This window comes from Cervus elaphus, chromosome 1 (assembly GCF_910594005.1).
Source record: "Cervus elaphus chromosome 1, mCerEla1.1, whole genome shotgun sequence".
Taxonomy (NCBI): Eukaryota; Metazoa; Chordata; class Mammalia; order Artiodactyla; family Cervidae; genus Cervus; species Cervus elaphus.
In genome coordinates, this window is record NC_057815.1 from 96,736,133 (window position 1) to 96,755,418 (window position 19,286).

At 43.3% G+C, this 19,286-nt stretch overlaps 1 protein-coding gene and 1 pseudogene across 1 annotated transcript; one reads left to right on the forward strand and one right to left on the reverse strand.

The window, feature by feature from the left end:
• Positions 1 to 429: 429 nt before the first annotated feature.
• LOC122703359 lies at positions 430 to 12,677 on the reverse strand (annotated as a pseudogene).
• Positions 12,678 to 13,607: 930 nt separating this feature from the next.
• On the forward strand, positions 13,608 to 14,597 carry LOC122703364 (olfactory receptor 1S1-like). The gene has a single exon (XM_043917616.1). The coding sequence runs from the start codon at positions 13,641 to 13,643 to the stop codon at positions 14,595 to 14,597; it is 957 nt and encodes a 318-aa protein (XP_043773551.1). The 5' UTR covers positions 13,608 to 13,640.
• The last annotated feature ends 4,689 nt before the right edge of the window (positions 14,598 to 19,286 follow it).

Below are 19,286 nucleotides of genomic sequence, written 5' to 3' on the forward strand. Positions count from 1 at the left end.
TAAATTAAAAAAACCAGAAACATTCCATCATATATGGCAAATTTCACACTCCCATATATATGCATCCATGTGAGGCACATACAGAGACCTCTGTTCACGGGTTCATTTATGCCTCTGTTTCACATGTATCTTTAGAGTGGCATGTGGTAGAGGACATGCATATAGAACAAGTTTTTGGTCAAAAATCTCCTTGACAAAGTTTTTGATGAATTGGACACAAGATATGTTGTGCTTCATCTTCGCCATTTGCATTAAGGTATTATAAGTCTGGACATAAATTTTCCTTGAGAAGGATATGCCTTCAGGAATTTAATTCAGTGTGGCCTTTAAATGTGATTGCATACATGGAGAAGATCTGAGAAAAATAAAACAAAGTTTCCATGAATCCTGTGACATCAAAAATCACAAACCTAGAGACAATTTTGCCTACTAAAGAACCTTCTTGAATGCACTCTTGACATCTTTGTTTCTGGCCTAGAGACCACAGAATTGATCTTAGGGATGACCCTACTGTAGGACACAGATGCCATATTGTCAGTGTCCATCGAATGGCTGGAGCTGGGCTATAAGTGCATGAAAATGAGTGCCCCATAGAAGATGGAGGCTGCAGTGAGGTGGGAGTCACTGGTGGATAAAGCCTTCTGGTACCCTGCAGAGGAGTGCATCTTTAGGATGGTGTAAATATGAATATAGAGGATATTAAGATCTTCACCACCCAGATAATCACAACGGTGTGATCACTCACCTAGAGCCAGACATCCTGGGATGTGAAGTCAAGTGGGCTTTAGGAAGCATCACTACAAACAAAACTAGTGGAGGTAATGGAATTACAATTGAGCTATTTTAAATCCTGAAAGATGATGCTGTGGAAGTGCTGCACTCAATATGCCAGCAAATCTGGAAAACTCAGCAGTGGCCACAGAACTGGAAAAGGTCAGTTTTCATTCCAATCCCAAAGAAAGGCAATGCCAAAGAATGTTCAAACTATCACACAGTTGCACTCATTTCACCAACTAGCAAAACAATGCTCAAAATTCTCCAAGCTAGACTTCAACAGTACATGATCTGAGAACTCCCAGATGTTCAAGATGGATTTAGAAAGGGCAGACAAACCAGAGATCAAATTGCCAACATCCACTGGCTCATTGAAAAAGCTAGAGAGTTCCAGAAAAACCTCTATTTCTGCTTTATTGACTATGCCAAAGCCTTTGACTGTGTGGATCACAATAAACTATGGAAAATTCTTAAAGAGATGGATGCCAGACCACCTGACCTGCCTCTTGAGAAACCTATATGCAGATGAGGAAGCAACAGTTAGAACTGGACATGGACCAACAGACTAGTTCCAAATAGGAAAAGGAGTATGTCAAGGCTGTATATTGTCACCATGTTTATTTAACTTACATATAGAGTACATCATGAGAAACGCTGGGCTGGAAGAAGCACAAGCTGGAATCAAGATTGCCGGGAGAAATATCAATAACCTCAGATATGCAGATGACACCACCCTTATGGCAGAAAGTGAAGAGGAACTAAAGAGCCTCTTGATGAAAGTGAAAGAGAGGAGTGAAAAAGTTGGCTTAAAGCTCAACATTCAGAAAACTAAGATCATGGCCTATGGTCCCATCACTTCATGGCAAATAGATGGGGAAACAGTGGAAATAGTGTCAGACTTTATTTTTCTGGGCTCCAAAATCACTGCAGATGGTGATTGCAGCCATCAAATTAAAACATGTTTGCTCCTTGGAAGGAAAGTTATGAGCAACCTAGATAGCATATTAAAAAGCAGAGACATGACTTTGCCAACAAAGGTCTGTCTAGTCAAGGCTATCGTTTTTCCAGTAGTCATGTATGGATGTGAGAGTTGGACTGTGAAGAAAGCTGAGTGCTGAAGAATTGATGCTTTTGAACTGTGGTGTTGGAGCAGACTCTTGAGAGTCCCTTGGACAGCAAGGAGATCCAACCAGTTCATCCTAAAGGAGATCAGTTCTGGGTGTTCATTGGAAGGACTGATGCTGAAGCTGAAACTCCAGTACTTTGGCCACCTGATATGAAGAGTTGACTCGCTGGGAAAGACCCTGATGCTGGGAGGGATTGGGGGCAGGAGGAGAAGGGGACAACAGAGGATGAGATGGCTGGATGGCATCACCGACTCAATGGGCATGAGTTTGAGTAAACTCCGGGAGTTGGTGATGGACAGGGAGGCCTGGCGTGCTGCCATTCATGGAGTCACAAAGAGTCAGGCATGACTGAGCGACTGAACTGAACTGAAGATAACCAAGAGAGCCAAAAAGATGTTGAAGCTGGCTACAGAAACAGGAACCATCTCACGTACATGCCTATCAGAACAAGACAGAGCCATGAAGGCTGGAATATCACAGAAAAAGTGATGGACCATATTGGATCTACAGATAGAGAGACAGAATGTATTCCCAACATGGATGGAGGCTTTCAGGAAGCCACAAAAGTAGCAGCTATGATCAGATGTGCACACACACATAGTGTCATGGTGGTGGTGTAATTTAGGGGTTTACACACTGCTGCATAGTGATCACAGGCCACTAATGTCAAAAAGTAATTCTCCAGAGTGGCAAAGGCTGCAAAAAGAACATCTGAGCAGCACAAGCATTACAGGAGATGACCTTGTAAACTGTAAAGAGGGCTTTCCTGATGGCTCAGACAGTAAAGAATCTGCCTGCAATGCAGGGGACCTGGTTTCAAAACCTGGATTGGGAAGATCCTCTGGAGAAGGGAATGGTGACCCACTCCAGTATTCTTGCCTGGAGACTCCCATGGACAGAGGAGCCTGGTGGGCTACAGTCCATGGAGTCACAGAGTCAGACATGAGGACAAACTGTGTCACTTCTATCCTGTGGTCTATTGATGTTCTTTGGGAATCATGAGATGTCTTGTAGCAAGTGAAAGTAAGGACAAGAGGGTTAAGTGGAATTAAAATTGCAGTGAAACTGAAGTGTTTATATATCACATGCTTATTTCATTATAGCTAATACATATTTCAAGATTGTTGATATCTAACTGCAAAATTTAATACATTAATTATCTAGATTTAAAAACTTAAATTTTAAACTTTCCCAAACCAACAGAGACCTTATCTCTCTAGTTTTAAAATTTTGTATATTTGTAAACTTGTATTTGGGAAATTTAATGATTTGTTCAAGATTACTTATCTGGGATGCTCTGTCTCTGCCAATTCAGTTTTTTTTTCTATCCTAGTAAAAGCTTACACTTGTAGGGTTTCCCTTGTAGCTCAATTAGTAAAGAATCTGCCTGCAATGAAGGAGGTCCCGCTTCGATTCTTGGGTCGGGAGGATCCCCTGGAGAAGCAAATGGCAACCCACTCCAGTATTCTTGCCTGGAGAATCCCATGGACAGAAGAAACTGGCAGGCTACAGTCCATGGGGTTGCAAGAGTTGGACACGACTTAGCGACTAAGCCACCACCAAAAGCTTACACTTCATCACTCAACTACCATAACAGCTCTAGACACTTTGCACATATATCCATTGATTCATCTCAGCAATTTCTAGAAGTTGGCTAGTTTTTATTTTTATTTAAATAGTGAGGAACAAGATGGTGAGTAATTTATTCATATTTTGTTGTTGTTGTTGTTCAGTTTTGCTAAGTTGTATCCAACTCCTTGTGACCCCATGGACTGCAGCATGCCAGGCTCCCCTGTTCTTCACCATCTCCCAGAATTTGCTCAGATTCATGTGCATTCAATCTGTGATATAATCATAAATATTGATGGCAAGCCAAGTTTCTGATCCAAATAGAGTGATTTCTAAGCAAAATGATCTTAATTGAATTTAAATCAAATTGTTGTTCAGTCCCTCAGTCGTGTCGGACTCTTTGCGGCCCCACGGACTGCAGCATGCTAGGTTTCCCTGTCCTTCACCAACTCCCTGACCTTGCTCAAACTCATGTCCATCGAGTCAGTGATGCCACCCAACCATCTCATCCTCTGTCATCCACTTTTCCTCCTGCCTTCAATCTTTCCAAGCGTCGAGGTCCTTTCCAGGGAGTCAGCTCTTCACATCAGGTGGCCAAAGTATTTAACTGTAAATAAGTAAATTTAACTGTAATTAAGTTAAATTTAAATCAAATTAAATTTAACTTAATTTAAAATTGCTCATTTGTTCCATTGGTTCAAATCCAGTGTTTGGAGTTTCACGGTGTAGTTACTGAGACTTATATACACAGTGTATGTGGGGGGATAACTTGACCAGTAGGGACTTATACAACCAGTCGAGGTGATTCTGTGGGGAAAGCATAGCATCATATATAGATCTTGGACTCTGGGATGATTTGCAGATCAGCCTTACTGTTTGCTATCCAGAAATCATGAATCCTGACATAAGTCCCCTGAACCTAAAATTTTCCATCTACAAAATAAAAGTAGTTCAAGTTCAATCGCTCAGTCTTGTCCAACTCTTTGCGACCCCATGAATGGCAGCACGCCAGGCCTCCCTGTCCATCACCAACTCCCGGAGTTTACTCAAACTCATGCCCATCGAGTTGGCGATGCCATCCAGCCACCTCATCCTCTGTCGTCCCCTTCTCCTCCTGCCCCCAATCCCTCCCATCATCAGGGTCTTTTCCAATGAGTCAATTCTTTGCATGAGGTGGCCAAAGTACTGGAGTTTCAGCTTCAGCATGAGTCCTTCCAATGAACACCCAGAACTGATCTCCTTTAGGATGGACTGGTTGGATCTCCTTGCAGTCCAAGAACTCTCAAGAGTCTTCTCCAACACCGTAGTTCAAAATCATCAATTTTTTGGTGCTCAGCTTTCTTCACAGTCCAACTCTCACATCCATACACGACCACTGGAAAAACCACAGCCTTGATCAGACAGACCGTTGTTGGCAAAGTAATGTCTCTGCTTTTTAATATGCTATCTAGGTTGGTCATCACTTTCCTTCCAAGGAGTAAGCGTCTTTTAATTTCATGGCTGCAGTCACCAACTGCAGTGATTTTGGAGCCCATAAAGATAAAGTCTGACACTGTTTCCTCTATGTCCCCATCTATTTCCCATAGTGAGATCTAACTCAAGGTGCTATTGAGTAATCAATGAGACATTGCATTAAAAACCAATGAGTAAACCTGTTTGTCATCCCTGCTTAGTGTCAGCTATAACATTATTAGGATAGAACGATGGTTTCTACATTGATTTGGCAAGGTGGGTGCAGCATGTGGTGCTTTATGTGTGAGTTGTGAAATCTTGAAGCTGCTTCTTAATTTGCCTTTTGTCACACCATAAAGTCACTGAGACTTTCTACACCCTCCAGTACTTTTCGCTCTGTTCCTGCTCCACTCATACAATTGCCTGGTTTGGTACTTTCATGTAGCCAGTTTCTTTAAAAAAAATTATTCCTTGAGAGACATATTTTAACTTGTGTTTAAAGAGTCTCCTTTTCTTAAACTCATTCTTTTTTTTTTCAGTACGGTAATCCCATATTTGAATCACAGATGGAAGGTGAATAATTATTTGTGGCTTGCCTTTACCCTGCAGGTCTGTTTTAGCGGCAAACCTCAAGTTGTTAAATATTTTATGTGAATCTGTTCTTGTGTAGGAACAGTATTTTAATTCCTTTTATTTGAATCAGAATCCTTTGGAAAGACAGCCATTCAATGCTATTTCCTATTCTCTATCATGTTCCTCCTAGCCCATGAAGGCTTTATGCTCACCAAACTTAATGTACATAATCATGTTATTATATACTATGTTCTGCAACAAATGCTAAGAGCTTAATATATAAAAATGTGTTGTGTGCAAGGTAGGTAGCATTCTTATTCTTATTTTACTGTTAGAGAATTGAGAATTTCTGAAGGAATGTGGTGCTTTACAATTACACAGCTGATATGAGGACGATTCAAGATTTAAACCCATTTAAAACCTAATCAAAAGCCTATATTTTTATCCACATCACTGCCAACATGGGTAGCTATGCTAGAAATATTAAAAATAAAATTCTGGGAAAATATTAAAATGAAACTTGAATCTTACTAATTTGCTTTGGTCTCTTCTGTAATTTAAAGAAGGGTCATATAACTCTCCTTTTTTTCCCTTTGCCTCTAATAAGAGGCTCACATATAGTGAACAAGATGAAATTAGTACCTAATTAGAGCACCACCTAGACTATTTTTTTCAATAATCTTTTTAGAGGAACATCATGATAATGTTTCTAAGTATCACCTAACTTCCTACTGATAGAAGTTTTGATGTTTAATGTGCAGCTTTTTAAAAGAAAACTCCTGAATGTTTAAACAATTGTTCAAAATATCTATTAGTATATCTGTGCTTAGTAAATCATTGGGTGTAGCTGCCACATTGCTTTTGCATGAATTACAGTTTTCACTGAACGTGTATAATGCAGTAAAGAATCTTCCTGCCAGTGCAGGAGACATGAGTTCAATCCCTGGGTCGGAAAGGCCCCTGGAGAAGGGAATGGCAACCCACTCCAGTATTCTTGCCTGGAAAAATCCCATGGACAGAGGAGTCTGGTGGGCTACAGTCCATGAGGTTGCAAAGGATTGGATGCAACTTAGTTATTAAACAACAGCAATTGAGGGTAGACACTTACCTTGCTGCTTGAAAACAAGCTGCAGCCAATCCTGAAGAGCTGCTTGGAATAAAGAATTCAGCCATGGAATAAAGCATAAATACTGCTAGGGAAGCTCTCTCAAGTGGTGTTCAAAGATTTCAAGGTCTCTAAGTCAGGGAATAATAGTGTAAACTATGTTAATATGGATTCAAGTTCAGAATTCTCTATGCATTCTTTTTATGCTCTTGGAGAAATCATTCACCTCTTCATTTGTAAAATAAATGTAATAGAATTACTTTCCCCCCCAAATCCATAGAATTGTGTTTGTAAATAGCAAATAAAGAAATGTGTATAAAGTAACTTGAGAGGAGGGTTTGTAGTTTTAATATAATTAAATTATACAGAATATAAGTAAAGCTTAGTATATTTACTCAATTTCATTTTTACCTTGGAGTGTTTCCTCGGCTATGGCTATAGGGTCATAGGAAATCTTAACAGCCAGAAAAAGACCTGCATGTACAAACAGCTATTAACATTTAGATGAATACAGGGTGATCACAGAGCCTAGGACCACAGTCTGGTTCCTCTAAAGGGAGGTCATCCCGAGTCAGGTTGGCTTTCAGAAGCTAATGCATGGGAACCAGGAGTGACTTACAGAGACACGGTGCTCTCAGGGGCTGGCTGCCTGAGAACGTCTACAGTGCTTCTTCCTACTTTTCTAGGAAGAAGTAATTAGACTATCTGTGAGGACCATGTTGGATATTTTGAGTGTGTACATGGTTTTTTTCTTTTTTTGTTACTTTATATTGTTTTCATTTTTAATTAGCACATAATTTTCAAACAGTAAGATGTATACTTTTTACTGTATAACTGTAAGAATCTGATCAAATGTAGAGTAACCACTACCACAGTCAGCCACTATAAATTTCCCTGAGTTTCTTTGCAGTTAACTCAGTCACCAACCCATTGACCCTTATAACCCATAATTTTTCCACATAATTTTGCCTTTGCGAGTGTGTCCTTAACTAGAATCATAGAATATGCAGTCTTTGTGACCTCTTCCACTTGGAATAATTCAGTTTGAGGTCCATCTATATTGTTACTTGATATCTATAGTAGAACATTTAAATTGCAGAGTAGAATTCCATAATATAAATTTTATGCAGTGGTTTTGTTGTTGTTGTTTTTCCCTTCCTCATGTGAGGACCTTTGTGTTGTTTCCAATACTTGGTGATTGATTATAAAGAAAGCTGGCCTAAAGTTTGGCTAAATTTTTGTATGTGTGAACAAAGGCTTTATTTTGGTGAATTACTTCACTCATGGCTCATACTGTGGTGCTGGGGTCCAGCCCCGGCAGGACCCAGGGGGTACCCTCAGGATGAACGGCGTCAGTGAGGGAAGACACGTGAGACCAGCCTTGATGGGGCCAAGTCTGCAAGGGAGAGAGAGAGACAGAGAGAGTGACCAGATGGGGTGGGCAGCAGAGTCTGGCAAATCTTTATTTTTTTTACCGTAGCTTTTATATTCTAAGTTAGTACATTTTTAAGGGGAAGATAGTTTAATATTACATTGGCTCATCCTTCACGAAACCAGGGTGTTTTCTGCATACTTCTTTGTTTATGAGGGTCTTGTACATTATCTTCTGGCCTCAGGGCCTATTGACATTTTATGACCTAGGTGAATGCAAAGCTGTTTTAGGTAATCTATTCTTGAATGAACACAAAGGTCAGTCCTTCTGCAGAAGTTATCAGTTAAATTTATCTAAAAGGTTTACCACACAAAGACTCTGCAGCTCCGGTGAGGCAGCCCCTGTTTAGCATTCCTGGTTAAAATGAACAATTCTAAACTCTTATTTTTCTAAATCTTTAACTATAACCACTTTTAGAATAATATTTTTGTGTTCTCTAATAGGGCTTCCTCACCCCCGAAGGGCTCTGTGCCTAGTAGGGCCTTTATGTGATCAGGTTCTTTATGCTGTTTATGATTAAGGTGTTGTGAGCAGTCATGTGCCTTAGTACGCATTTGCCAAGCAGGCTAGAATGCCAGCAAAGGGGTCTAAATTGAAACACTTATTTCATCCTGGATAATCTTATAGGATACGACAATCCGGCGGACATATTAAATAAAGTTCTAAGTTGATTCTGTTTGGAAAGAGATCGGCGAAGGCCTTCTACCCGTGTCACCGAAATTAGGGAGTAGTCTAATACAGCAAGCATCAGAAAGACAGAGATCATCTTTAAGGTGAGCGCCGGGACAGCTTTTCGAAATCCCTGAAGTCCTGATCTGCCTTGCTTGTCGGGTCTTCTCCTCACTACCTTGTCATGGGTGGGATCTCGCATGCTGGCTCCCGGCACTGTGGCGGAGCTAGGGAAAAATTCTGGGTTCCCCAGAAAACCATCTAGACCTGCCACACTCTGAGCCCCGAGTGAGGGCATCTACGGAGTGATGGTGGCAGAAGGGGAAGACCACTGGTGGAGGGAGGGAGCACCAGCCACAGACAGGAGGACTGTGATATTTTCTGATGACATTTTAGACTTAATTTTGCAGGAGATCAAGACTTGCCACCACTCTGGGAGGGTCTCAACAAGGATGATATTCACCCTCAAGAGGGTAAAAGTTAGTCCGTCAGGGGTGAAAAAAAATCAGACATTTTAATGGTTTGTGCCTTCCTAAAACTCAACCCTATCTGACAAAATCTTATGTCATCATGTTGAATTTCATGGGAGATGGAGAGAAGTGAGACTAAAGGATCTATAAAGGCTCCTTAAGGACGTGCCTGGGCAATAATGGATAAAAGAATGAGAAGCCTTGCTCTAGACTAATTGGGCTTGAACTTCCTTTCTCAGAGTATTTTCATTGTTTGGCAAAAATTATACTAGAGAACTGGAGATAATGAGAGGATGTGAATAGATATGAGTAGCACAGGAGTTGGGTGGTGTTGGACACAAACCTTATATTACTTTCTTCTTTCTAATGACATAGTTCACCTCTGGAACTCTGCTAGCTCTTTCCAAGCTCTCTAGCTGGCTGATACCTGCATTAAACCTATATGCCCAGCATGCCCATGCAGAGCTTCCCTCAGCTTCTGGACTCAAAAAGTCTTCTTGTGGAATATGATTCCTAACTTCCCGTGTGGCCGCCAAGGGGACAGATGATGCAACTTGCAAGTTCGAGAGTGTCAGCGCCCCCCCGCCCCCCGCCCCCGGGATGGATGTTGACTGATGGGAAGCAAGAGATGAAAAGGAACAGGGCATGTAAATGTCCATTTCTTCTCTCCCTGGACTGATCCTAGCTAGGATTTCTCCTTCCAGAAGAGTATGTTGACTGAATATATCTAATGAGACCATGTTCTTGTGAACAATCACCCTTGCAACAGCGCCTTTCATTGCACTGTGTTGCATCTAGCCTAGCCTCTGCACCCTCTATTGTCCTCCTCCTTAAATCCCTGGGATTTCATCTTCCCAATAAAATATCAAGACTGAAATTCTTCCTTCAGGCTCTAGAACTGAGAAGACCTGTGATGAGAGAGTAGTTATCATAGTCCCTCTGGGCTGCTATAACAAAATACCATAAATCGGGTGGCTTATAAACAACAGAAATTTATTGCTTACAGCGCTGGAGACTAGAAGTCCAAGACCAAGACTCTAGCAATTCAATGTCTGGTGAGAGCCTGCCTCCTGGTTCATGGACTGCCATTTTTTGATTATATCATCCCAAAGTGGAAGGGGAAAGGGAGCTTTTTCAGACCTCATTTATAAGGATGCTAATCCCATTCCTGAGAGCTCTGTCCCCATGACCTAATCAACTTCCAAGACTATACCTCCTAGTGCCATCACCTGGGGTCATGTTTCAGCATACTAATTTTAAGGGGACACAAATATTCAGACCATAGCAGTAGTAGGAGAAGGAACTCAAAAATATGCCTCATGGACAAGTCATAGAAATAAGGATTCTGGCTCCACACACATTTCTTTCCTAGTCATGACCAGACAGATAGATAGACAGAACAATTTGCCTTTTTTTCTCCATTACTCAGTTATTTTAAATATTAGTCACAAATATCTATACAGTTAGTCCATGGGTTACACTGATTCCTGTTGAGGAGGAGGTGACTCTTCTTGGTTTGGGTGAGAAGTAGCTGTACTAGGTTATGAAGCGTGTGCAGTGATTAGAAGTAGGAGTCGATTGACTCTGGTTGTCTTTCTGGCTATCTGAGCTTCCCCGGTGGCCCAGACAGTAAAGAATCTGCCTGAAACGCAGGAGACCCAGGTTCCATCCCTGGGTCAGGAAGATGCCCTGGAGAAGGGAATGGCAACCCACTCCAGTATTCTTGCCTGGAGAATCCCATGGATGGAGTAGCCTGGTGGGCTACAGTCCATGGGGGTCACAAAGAGTCGGACACAACTGAGCAACTTTCACTTTCACTGTATACACAGCCTTCCTTTTTCCTGTCTATTTCAGGGTCTATATTTCTAGCCTTCCCAGTGTATCTGTAAACAACCGAATATCATTGCAATACGTTTCCTTTCAACGTTAAAAACCCAGAGTTCACTTCTTTAGTTTACAACTACGAGCTCCAAGGGCCAAATTGCTGGGTCTCCCGATTCCCTTCCAACACTGACATCCACTCAAGTGGGAAGGAGACTGTAGTCTACCCCCTTCCACGAGAGATGGTGTCTCTTTGGAGTCATAATCCCTAGTGCAGGAATTACAGTTGGCTTTTGAGGTATTTACTGTTTTTGCTCTACTTGTCACTAGCAAGAAAGCAGAGAAGGAACTCTCAAAATTCTTACCATCTATCTCGCTAGGAACATAAGACATGCAGCAAATAATTCACTTGCTACCAGAGGTAGTAAGCGACTAAGTTACAAACAGGGAATCACAGGTGGGAAGAGGCACCTGAAGACAGACAAACAAAAATGCTGAGCAGTCTATCTATTCCCGGTAGACCTCACTGAGCCTGGGATCTGAAAATAACCATCTGTCCTGAGGAAAACCCTTCAGGGACACTGTCCCCAGGGATTTAGAAGTAGCTCATTGTCCCACGTGAGCCCGGCGCCGTGACTGCATCAGCGCTGCGCTTGGGGAAAGAGCCTGGTTCTGGGAAGAACACGGGACCTGCTGTCTGTCTCCCCCGCAGCCCTGCCCCCAACAAGCTAAGCTGCTGGTCTAAGCGCAGTGGCGTCCTGAGGTCCTAGCCTCAGAGGTGAGCCCGGTTAGGCTGCAGCGTTGCTGCTCTCAGCTAGCTAGGCAGGGGCCCCAGGGACTCGGGGCGGGTTTTGCAGGACTTCTGGTGGCAGGACAGGTAGGGCAGGAAGGGGAGGTTAGAGATCGTTGCTCAAAATACACACTTGCTCATGCTAGTCAAGCGCAAACCAGCCTAGGGTTTCACCCTCCCGGAACCCTTGAAGGCTGCTCCGTGTCTGGCCCCGAGGTTGGGTAGAGATGCCTGCTGCTCCTCTGTCTCTCTTTAGTTTGGCCTCAGCTCCTCCACTCTAAGTTTCTCTCTCTGTCTCTCTCGTCTGTAAGTCACGCTTCATGGGGGCAATGAAACCCCGGACCTCCTACTCCAGTCTTCACTGCCTTCAGTTTTCCAGAATCCTGGGGTCAAGAATTGATTTTCTTCTGGCTCCTTCATGGAAAGAAAACCTACATGGAGACTTGGCTCTCCCTAATCTTTGAGGGACAAAGATTTTGGAAATAACAGCGGAGAGAGAGAAAACCGAGAGGGAGAGAATACCAGGAGAGCAGAAAGGTGAGACCCGTGCCTCTCGGCTCTCAAGCCGATTTTCTTCCCAATAGTCACATCCCTGCCCCGGGTAGCACCTTGGGAGGTTCTTATCATTTTCTGATCACTTTTAGCCTGTAAAAATAAGTTTTAACTTGAAACTAAAGACTCACTTCCAGGTGGCCAAAAGCCCAGCCCAATTAGAAACTTCAGTTTCACATCCTTCGCAGCCTGCATCCTCCCTTCTGAGCTGAGTCAGCTCTGCGGCGTGGGGTGTGGCGCCGGGAGCCGTAAGGAGAAGACAGGCAGCGGAAAGGGGGCGTCTTCTCTCTGCTGCCGTGGAGTACTCGGGGGTGGTGAGTTGTGGGTGGCAGGCCTGCTCCATCGTGAGAACACTTGGGATTCTTCAGAGGCCTTTCAGGGACTGCTCCACGAAGCATTTCCTTGACAAGGGCGATGAGTTTTCTCCCTGATCTCTCTCTGACTGCCGTTTCCTAAGACAGCCCCTCCCTGACCCCTTATTCTATAACCTCCTCTACCCCAAAAGGCTCCTTCCTGGTTGGAGTCCCAACAAGGAGGCTTGAGCTCAATGATTTCCTGCAGCCACCACTTGGCCTGTGGGCAAGTCACGCTGTGTCCCGTGTGAGGATAGATGCAGGATGGTCCTGCCATATAAGCAGTGAGCAGATCCACTGTGCTTCCCATCTTCCGACAGAGAGCAAATTCCAAGAGTTTAGGTTCTTACATGTCCCCTAAACCTTCTCCATTCACCTAACATCTAACCACAAACGAAGTAAATTTCTGGTCTCCCTTTCTTGTACACCTTCTCCAAGAACAGTTCTTTTGGGGTTGGCCCCTGAATTATTCTAATGAGCATACCTAACACTCAGTTGGCTAGTCCCCAAACTCGTTACTTTAATGACTCTTCAAAAGGATGCAGGTGAATAGTGGGAAAGGTCTTGGGACCAGTTAGTTCATTTTTAAGTAATTCCTTCAGAGTTATCTAACATCTTTAGAGAATGGAACATACCTCATATATTGTCCTCAGTTCAGGGCTTGTCACTAATTTGGAGCCAACTGTAAAAGTCACTTTCTGAACCATGTTAGAGTTTAAAACATATTCATCGAGAAATATCTATCATGTCCCCAACTTTTCTTTCTAAGGCATTTCTTGAGTCTCTGCACTGCTGACGGAGTTCTGTATTAAATAATCTTTCTCCATCCTTCATTCCCTTTCAGCCTAGAGGGAGTGTCTACCTCCCTGCCATGACCCCAGTTGAATGGCCCCACACTGGGTTTTCGTGTGGGGGTGAAGACTTTGTGGTCCTTTCTCCAGATCAGCAGAAATATGCATGAAGGAAACCAAACGAGCATCTCCGAATTTCTCCTCCTGGGACTCTCCAGCCAACCTGGGCAGCAGGAGCTCCTCTTTGCACTTTTCCTGGCTATGTACCTGGTCACCGTGGTGGGGAACGCGCTCATCGTTACGGCCATCGGCTTGGACCCTTACCTTCACACCCCCATGTACCTCTTCCTCGCCAACCTATCCTTGGCTGACATTTCCTCCATTTCCACCTCAGTCCCCAAAATGCTGATGGATATTCAGACCAAGAGTCCATCCATCTCCTATGAGAGCTGCATCACACAGATGTATTTCTCCATTGTCTTTGTTGTCACTGACAACTTCCTCTTGGGGGTCATGGCCTGCGACCGCTTTGTGGCTATCTGCCACCCTCTGAACTACACGACCATCATGGGACCCAGGCTCTGCCTTTGGCTGACCGCCACCCCCTGGGCCCTCAGTAATGCCGTCGCCTTAACACACACACTTCTGCTCCTCCGATCGGTCTTCTGTGACGGCAACGCTCTCCCGCACTTCTTCTGTGACTTGGCCCCGCTGCTCAGGCTGTCCTGCTCAGACACGGCGGTCAACGAGCTCATGCTCTTCGTCGTGGGCTCATCGGTCGTCACCCTGCCCTTCGCCCTCATCCTCGTCTCCTACGCCTGCATCACCAGGGCTGTCCTGAGACTCTCACGCCCCGAGGGGCGGTGGAAAGCCTTCTCCACCTGTGGCTCTCACCTGACAGTCGTGTTCCTCTTCTACGGGACCATCGTAGGGGTCTACTTCTTCCCCTCGTCCTCTGACCCTGACAACAGAGACAAGATCGGGGCGCTGCTGTTCACCGTGGTGACCCCCATGATGAACCCCTTCATCTACAGCCTGAGGAACAAGGACATGAAAGGGGCCCTGAGGAGACTCCTCTGTGGGAAAAAGGGTTCTCCCTGTGATGCCCTGAGCATCTGAATTCCTTTTGTCCCCGCTGCAAAATGGATGATTCTGCTCAGAGTCCATAGCATAGACAGGATGGTTTAACTTTTGATGAGCTTTCAGAAATCTGCTTCCTATTCCAGTCACTGCGGGGCTGGGGCTTTTCCACACCACACTGGTCTTGGAAACAAAGTGCCTTATGCCCATGGTGACTCACAACAGTAACATACATTATTGATTATCATTTATGCAACTAGAGAGTTCTGTGAAAATTGTTCATAACTTAGACAATAAGAAGTGCATGTACTACCTATAGTTTAGCTACTGCATCTTTGAGGACAATTGTTACCAATTCCTTCAAACTACATTGCTAAAAAGCAGGTGTAAAATCCACCTGCTTTTCTATGGGTTACCAAACATCCTCTTAACATCCTTCCTCAAGTACCTCAAAATCCACCCTGGCCCATAGCTCCAATAGGAGCCGTCACCTGACCTCTGCTCTCTTTATTCCATGTGGGCCAGCATAAGACCTAGATTTGTGCTCGAGAGGCTTCGGATCTGACCCGAGTCTGCTGCTAACTCACTGTGTGACAAGCCGTGTTACTAACCTGCAAAATGACAAGTGATCTAATAAGAACAAGTAAGGTGTGTATCGCTAAAATCCACTCATGTAAAACTGAATATGCAGAAGGAGATGCCTGGGAGGAGAGTCAGCAAGACATTAACAGCGGCCGTGGCAGGCTATGTTTTCCAAGAATGGACGCGACAACATTTCCGTCCCATGTGCTCTTGAAGGACTGGCCACTTCCTCATCAAGAGGTGGAGTCTGAGGCCCTCCCCTGAACCCGCAGGACTGTGGGGGTGGCTTTGACCAACAGAGGATCCCAGAGTGGTGCTGCGTGATCCCCGAGGCTCTTAGAAAACCCAGCACACGTTCCTGTAGCCCTCCCTCAAGAATGCACTCTGGGGCCTGAATTAGCATTGAAGAAGTCCCTCTATTCTGAGGTCGCCCTGCTGGAGAGACCAGAGAGTCAGAGAGAGATGCGCAGGGTGGACCAGGTGTTCCAACCAACAAGGCTTTGAGCCTTCCTGCCAGGCACCCGCCACGCGAGGGAGTGAAACTCCTGCTGATCCCAGCCTCAGCTCTGATGGCAAAAATGTCGTTGCATTTCACAGCTCTGAGTGAAAATTGCCTGGTTGCTTTCAGTCAACTCCTAGAACTCTGAGACACAACAATCAAATGACTACTATTATTTTAAGCCCCTTACACTTGGGGTTTGTTATATAGCAGCATGTAACCAAAGTGGTGGTTCTGTTTCATGGAGTAGAGTGATTAATACTATATCTGATAATATCGTTTTAACATTTTATAGTGACTCTTACTCTAGGAAGAACAAAAGCACTTTTTAAATTTAATTTTAAGGAATAAAGGCTGTCTTGCCCACTAAACCATCATGCCAGAATCTTCTACGTTGCATAACGTCAGTTAGGCAGAGCTATAACTTTCTCTCTTTATTGTGATTTCATTGAGCCCATATTTGATAGAATAAGAACCATGATGGTCAGACCTCGATCATTTGGTTTGAATTGGGCCTCGTCCCTGTGGACCTGAGCTGGACCTCTATTACCTCTGCCTTACAGATCCTACAGAAGGTGCATTCATTCTAAGATATCACTCCATCTGCAGTGAGTAATGGAGAAGCTGGGTTGGTTAGAAATAGACTTAAATGCAGGTTGGGAGTTTGCCTGAGAAATTAAATTAAGATCAAGTTTGGGACACAAAAGACAACTAATTAAGAAGATAGGGAATCACAAATTTTTATGAAAACCTTGGCAATTTTTACAGAACAAAGACATAAATCTGTACTTAAATTCTTGTATTTCCCTGAATCATTCCTCTGTCATTTTCAACGAACATCTATTATAAACCTTCTATTCATCACACTCTGAGTCTGGCCCTGGGACAAAGAATGAATAATTCACAGTCTATGCCTTTAATGCACTCACAAACTAAAGAGAGAAACTGGAAAAAAAATTAAGGATTTTTAAGAATTGAAAAGCAAAGATGGCATTTAATCAATAATTCATCTCATTAGATTTAGAAAGCATAAATATTTTGTGCAAGACACAGGCAACCAAATTTTATAACATTCTTGTTCTTTTATGTTTGCTATCCCTGAGAAAAGCAAGTTTAAGCTTTGTGAATAAATTAATAGACAACCCTGCCATCTAAGTGTAGGTAACACAATTGCAAGAGAAATATCTGGGGGAGAAAAAATCCGTACATCGAGTAGAAACGATCTGTAAAACCTAATACATAAAGTGTCAGCAAATATTTGTTATTTCTTCACCAAACAAATGTTTCTTGAGTACATAGTGAGTCAAAAGGAAAAACAGCAGCACCGTGGCTTTCCTGGCTGTCGCTTCATTGTGCATGAGACAGATGATGGAGACACATGCTGGCTTTAATATGCGGGACAGGAAGGCCTGTGATAGGAGAAGTAGGGTCAGGTGACAGACAGTGTCACAGGTTGGAACAGCTATTTTAAGGAAGGAAGTTCAGGGGTTGAGGAAGGCTTTTTTCAGGTATTTGGGCTGAGAATCGAATAAAATTAGGGAGTGGGCCATGACAAGATCTGGAAAAACACATTCCAAGAAAAGGGAAGAGCAGATCCTTTAATAAATAAATAAAGATCCTGATATAAGACCGTGTCTGATATGTTGAAGGAATAGTAAGTGCATTGGACTGTGGGGAAGAGGAGGTAAGTATAGTCCTGGAGGTAGTTGGGTACCCAACCTGGTTGGATCTTGGAGGTCATGACAAAGAATCTGAATTTTATTCAAATACCTCAAGCACTTAAAGCCGTGAGACGGGGTGAAATTACCCAAGGAGTGACCTCAGAGGGAGAGGAAGACCTGCGACTAAGTCCTGGATGACTCTGATAGTCAGAAGTAAGGAGCCAGCAAAGGAGGCTGAGCAGCAGCGGCCCAGGAGGCAGGGAAACAGAGCAGAGTCAGGACGATGGAGGAGGGAGGTGAAAGCTCTTCCAGAGAAGGGGGTCACCTGTCTCAGACCCGCAGGGGCCACCGTCACTCCCGAAACCACACGTCCCCATCTGCCCTCCCCAGTCCACGCTGCTCTCATCCTTAGCCATCTCCCCACCAGATCTACATCCTCAGGGCTGAATTCAGATTGGGAATGCCTCCTTCAGAACACATTCCTCAGAAGATGGAAACATCTCAGATTTCTCATTTGCCTCTGTCTTCCTTCCACGGCTTATGCCTCTCTCTGTAGTCTCTTTTTAACAGAGGAATTTAGATGACTCAGAATCATGAATCCCATTTAAAACCGGCCTATAACTTTAGGCAATACCCTTGGTGACCTTTTTAACAAGCTAAGAATACCCAGGAACATCCTCTGCTTTCTTTGACAATAAAAGTATTACTACACTGCAATCAAGTATGGTTTCTCTCAGAGAAAATTAACACTGTTTACATTTCAAAGCAATCAGTGTAATTTACCACATTAATAAGCAAAAAATTAAACTGTTTGATAATTCTAGTGGATGCAGAAATTGACTTTGGACAAAATCCAGTATTCATCCTTGATTTTAGGGGAGAAAAGAAAAACAATTCTTAATGAACTAGGAATCAGAGGGAACTCCCTTAACCTGGTAAAAAGTCATCTGTGCATAATGAAAGCTGAGAGACTGAAAATTTCCCTAAGGTCAAGAACAGGAAAGGGATTTTCATTCTCATCATTTCTCTTCAACATTTTATTGGAAGTGAATAAGTCAGCCAGAGAAAGAAAAATACTATCTGATCTCACTTATAAGTAGAATCTAAAAAACTCAAACTCACAGAAATAGATATTTGTGGCTTCCAGAGGCAAGGGATAGAGGGTGGGGGCACTGGAGGTGAGGGTGAAGGGTGGTGGAACTGGGGTGGGGGTGGTCAAAAGGCACAAGCTTCCAGCTGTAAGACAGATAAGTCCTGGGGATGTAATGTACAACATGGTGACTACAGTTAATGACACTGTTCTGTATCTTTGAAAGTTGCTAATAGACTACATCTTACACGTTCTCATCACAAGGGAAAAATTTCATAACTATGTCAGGTGATGGATGTTAAGTAATTGTAGCAATCATTTCACTGTATATATATCAAATCATTTTGTACTCTTTAAATTTTTGTCATGTGTCAGTTATATCTCAAAACTATAAAAATTAAGTAAATAAATAAAAATATTAACTAAGACATGTAAGACAGAAGAATATCCCAGAGGCTCAGTACCCAAGGAGAACTCATGGTAGCAAATTTGGATTAAGTTCAGTTCAGTCACTGAGTCGTTTCTGACTCTTTGTGACCCCATGGACCGCAGCACACCAGGCCTCCCAGTCCATCACCAACTCCCGGAGCTTGTTCAAACGCATGTCCATTGAGTCGGTGATGCCACCCAACCATCTCATCCTCTGTTGTCTTCTTCTCCTCCTGCCTTCAGTCTTTCCCAGCTCCAGGGTCTTTTCCAAGGAGTCAGTTTTTTGCATCAGGTGGCCAAATTTGGAATAAAAAACAAATAAACCTTGTATTGATGGTTCAAGCCAGTGCAATAAGACAAGAAAAAGAAAACAAAGGCTGATTTGTGAATCCAAATCTCTTGGCCACCAGTGCAATTTTTCTTAATATTTTTCTTACACAAATCCACTCAACATTTTTCTAAGATTT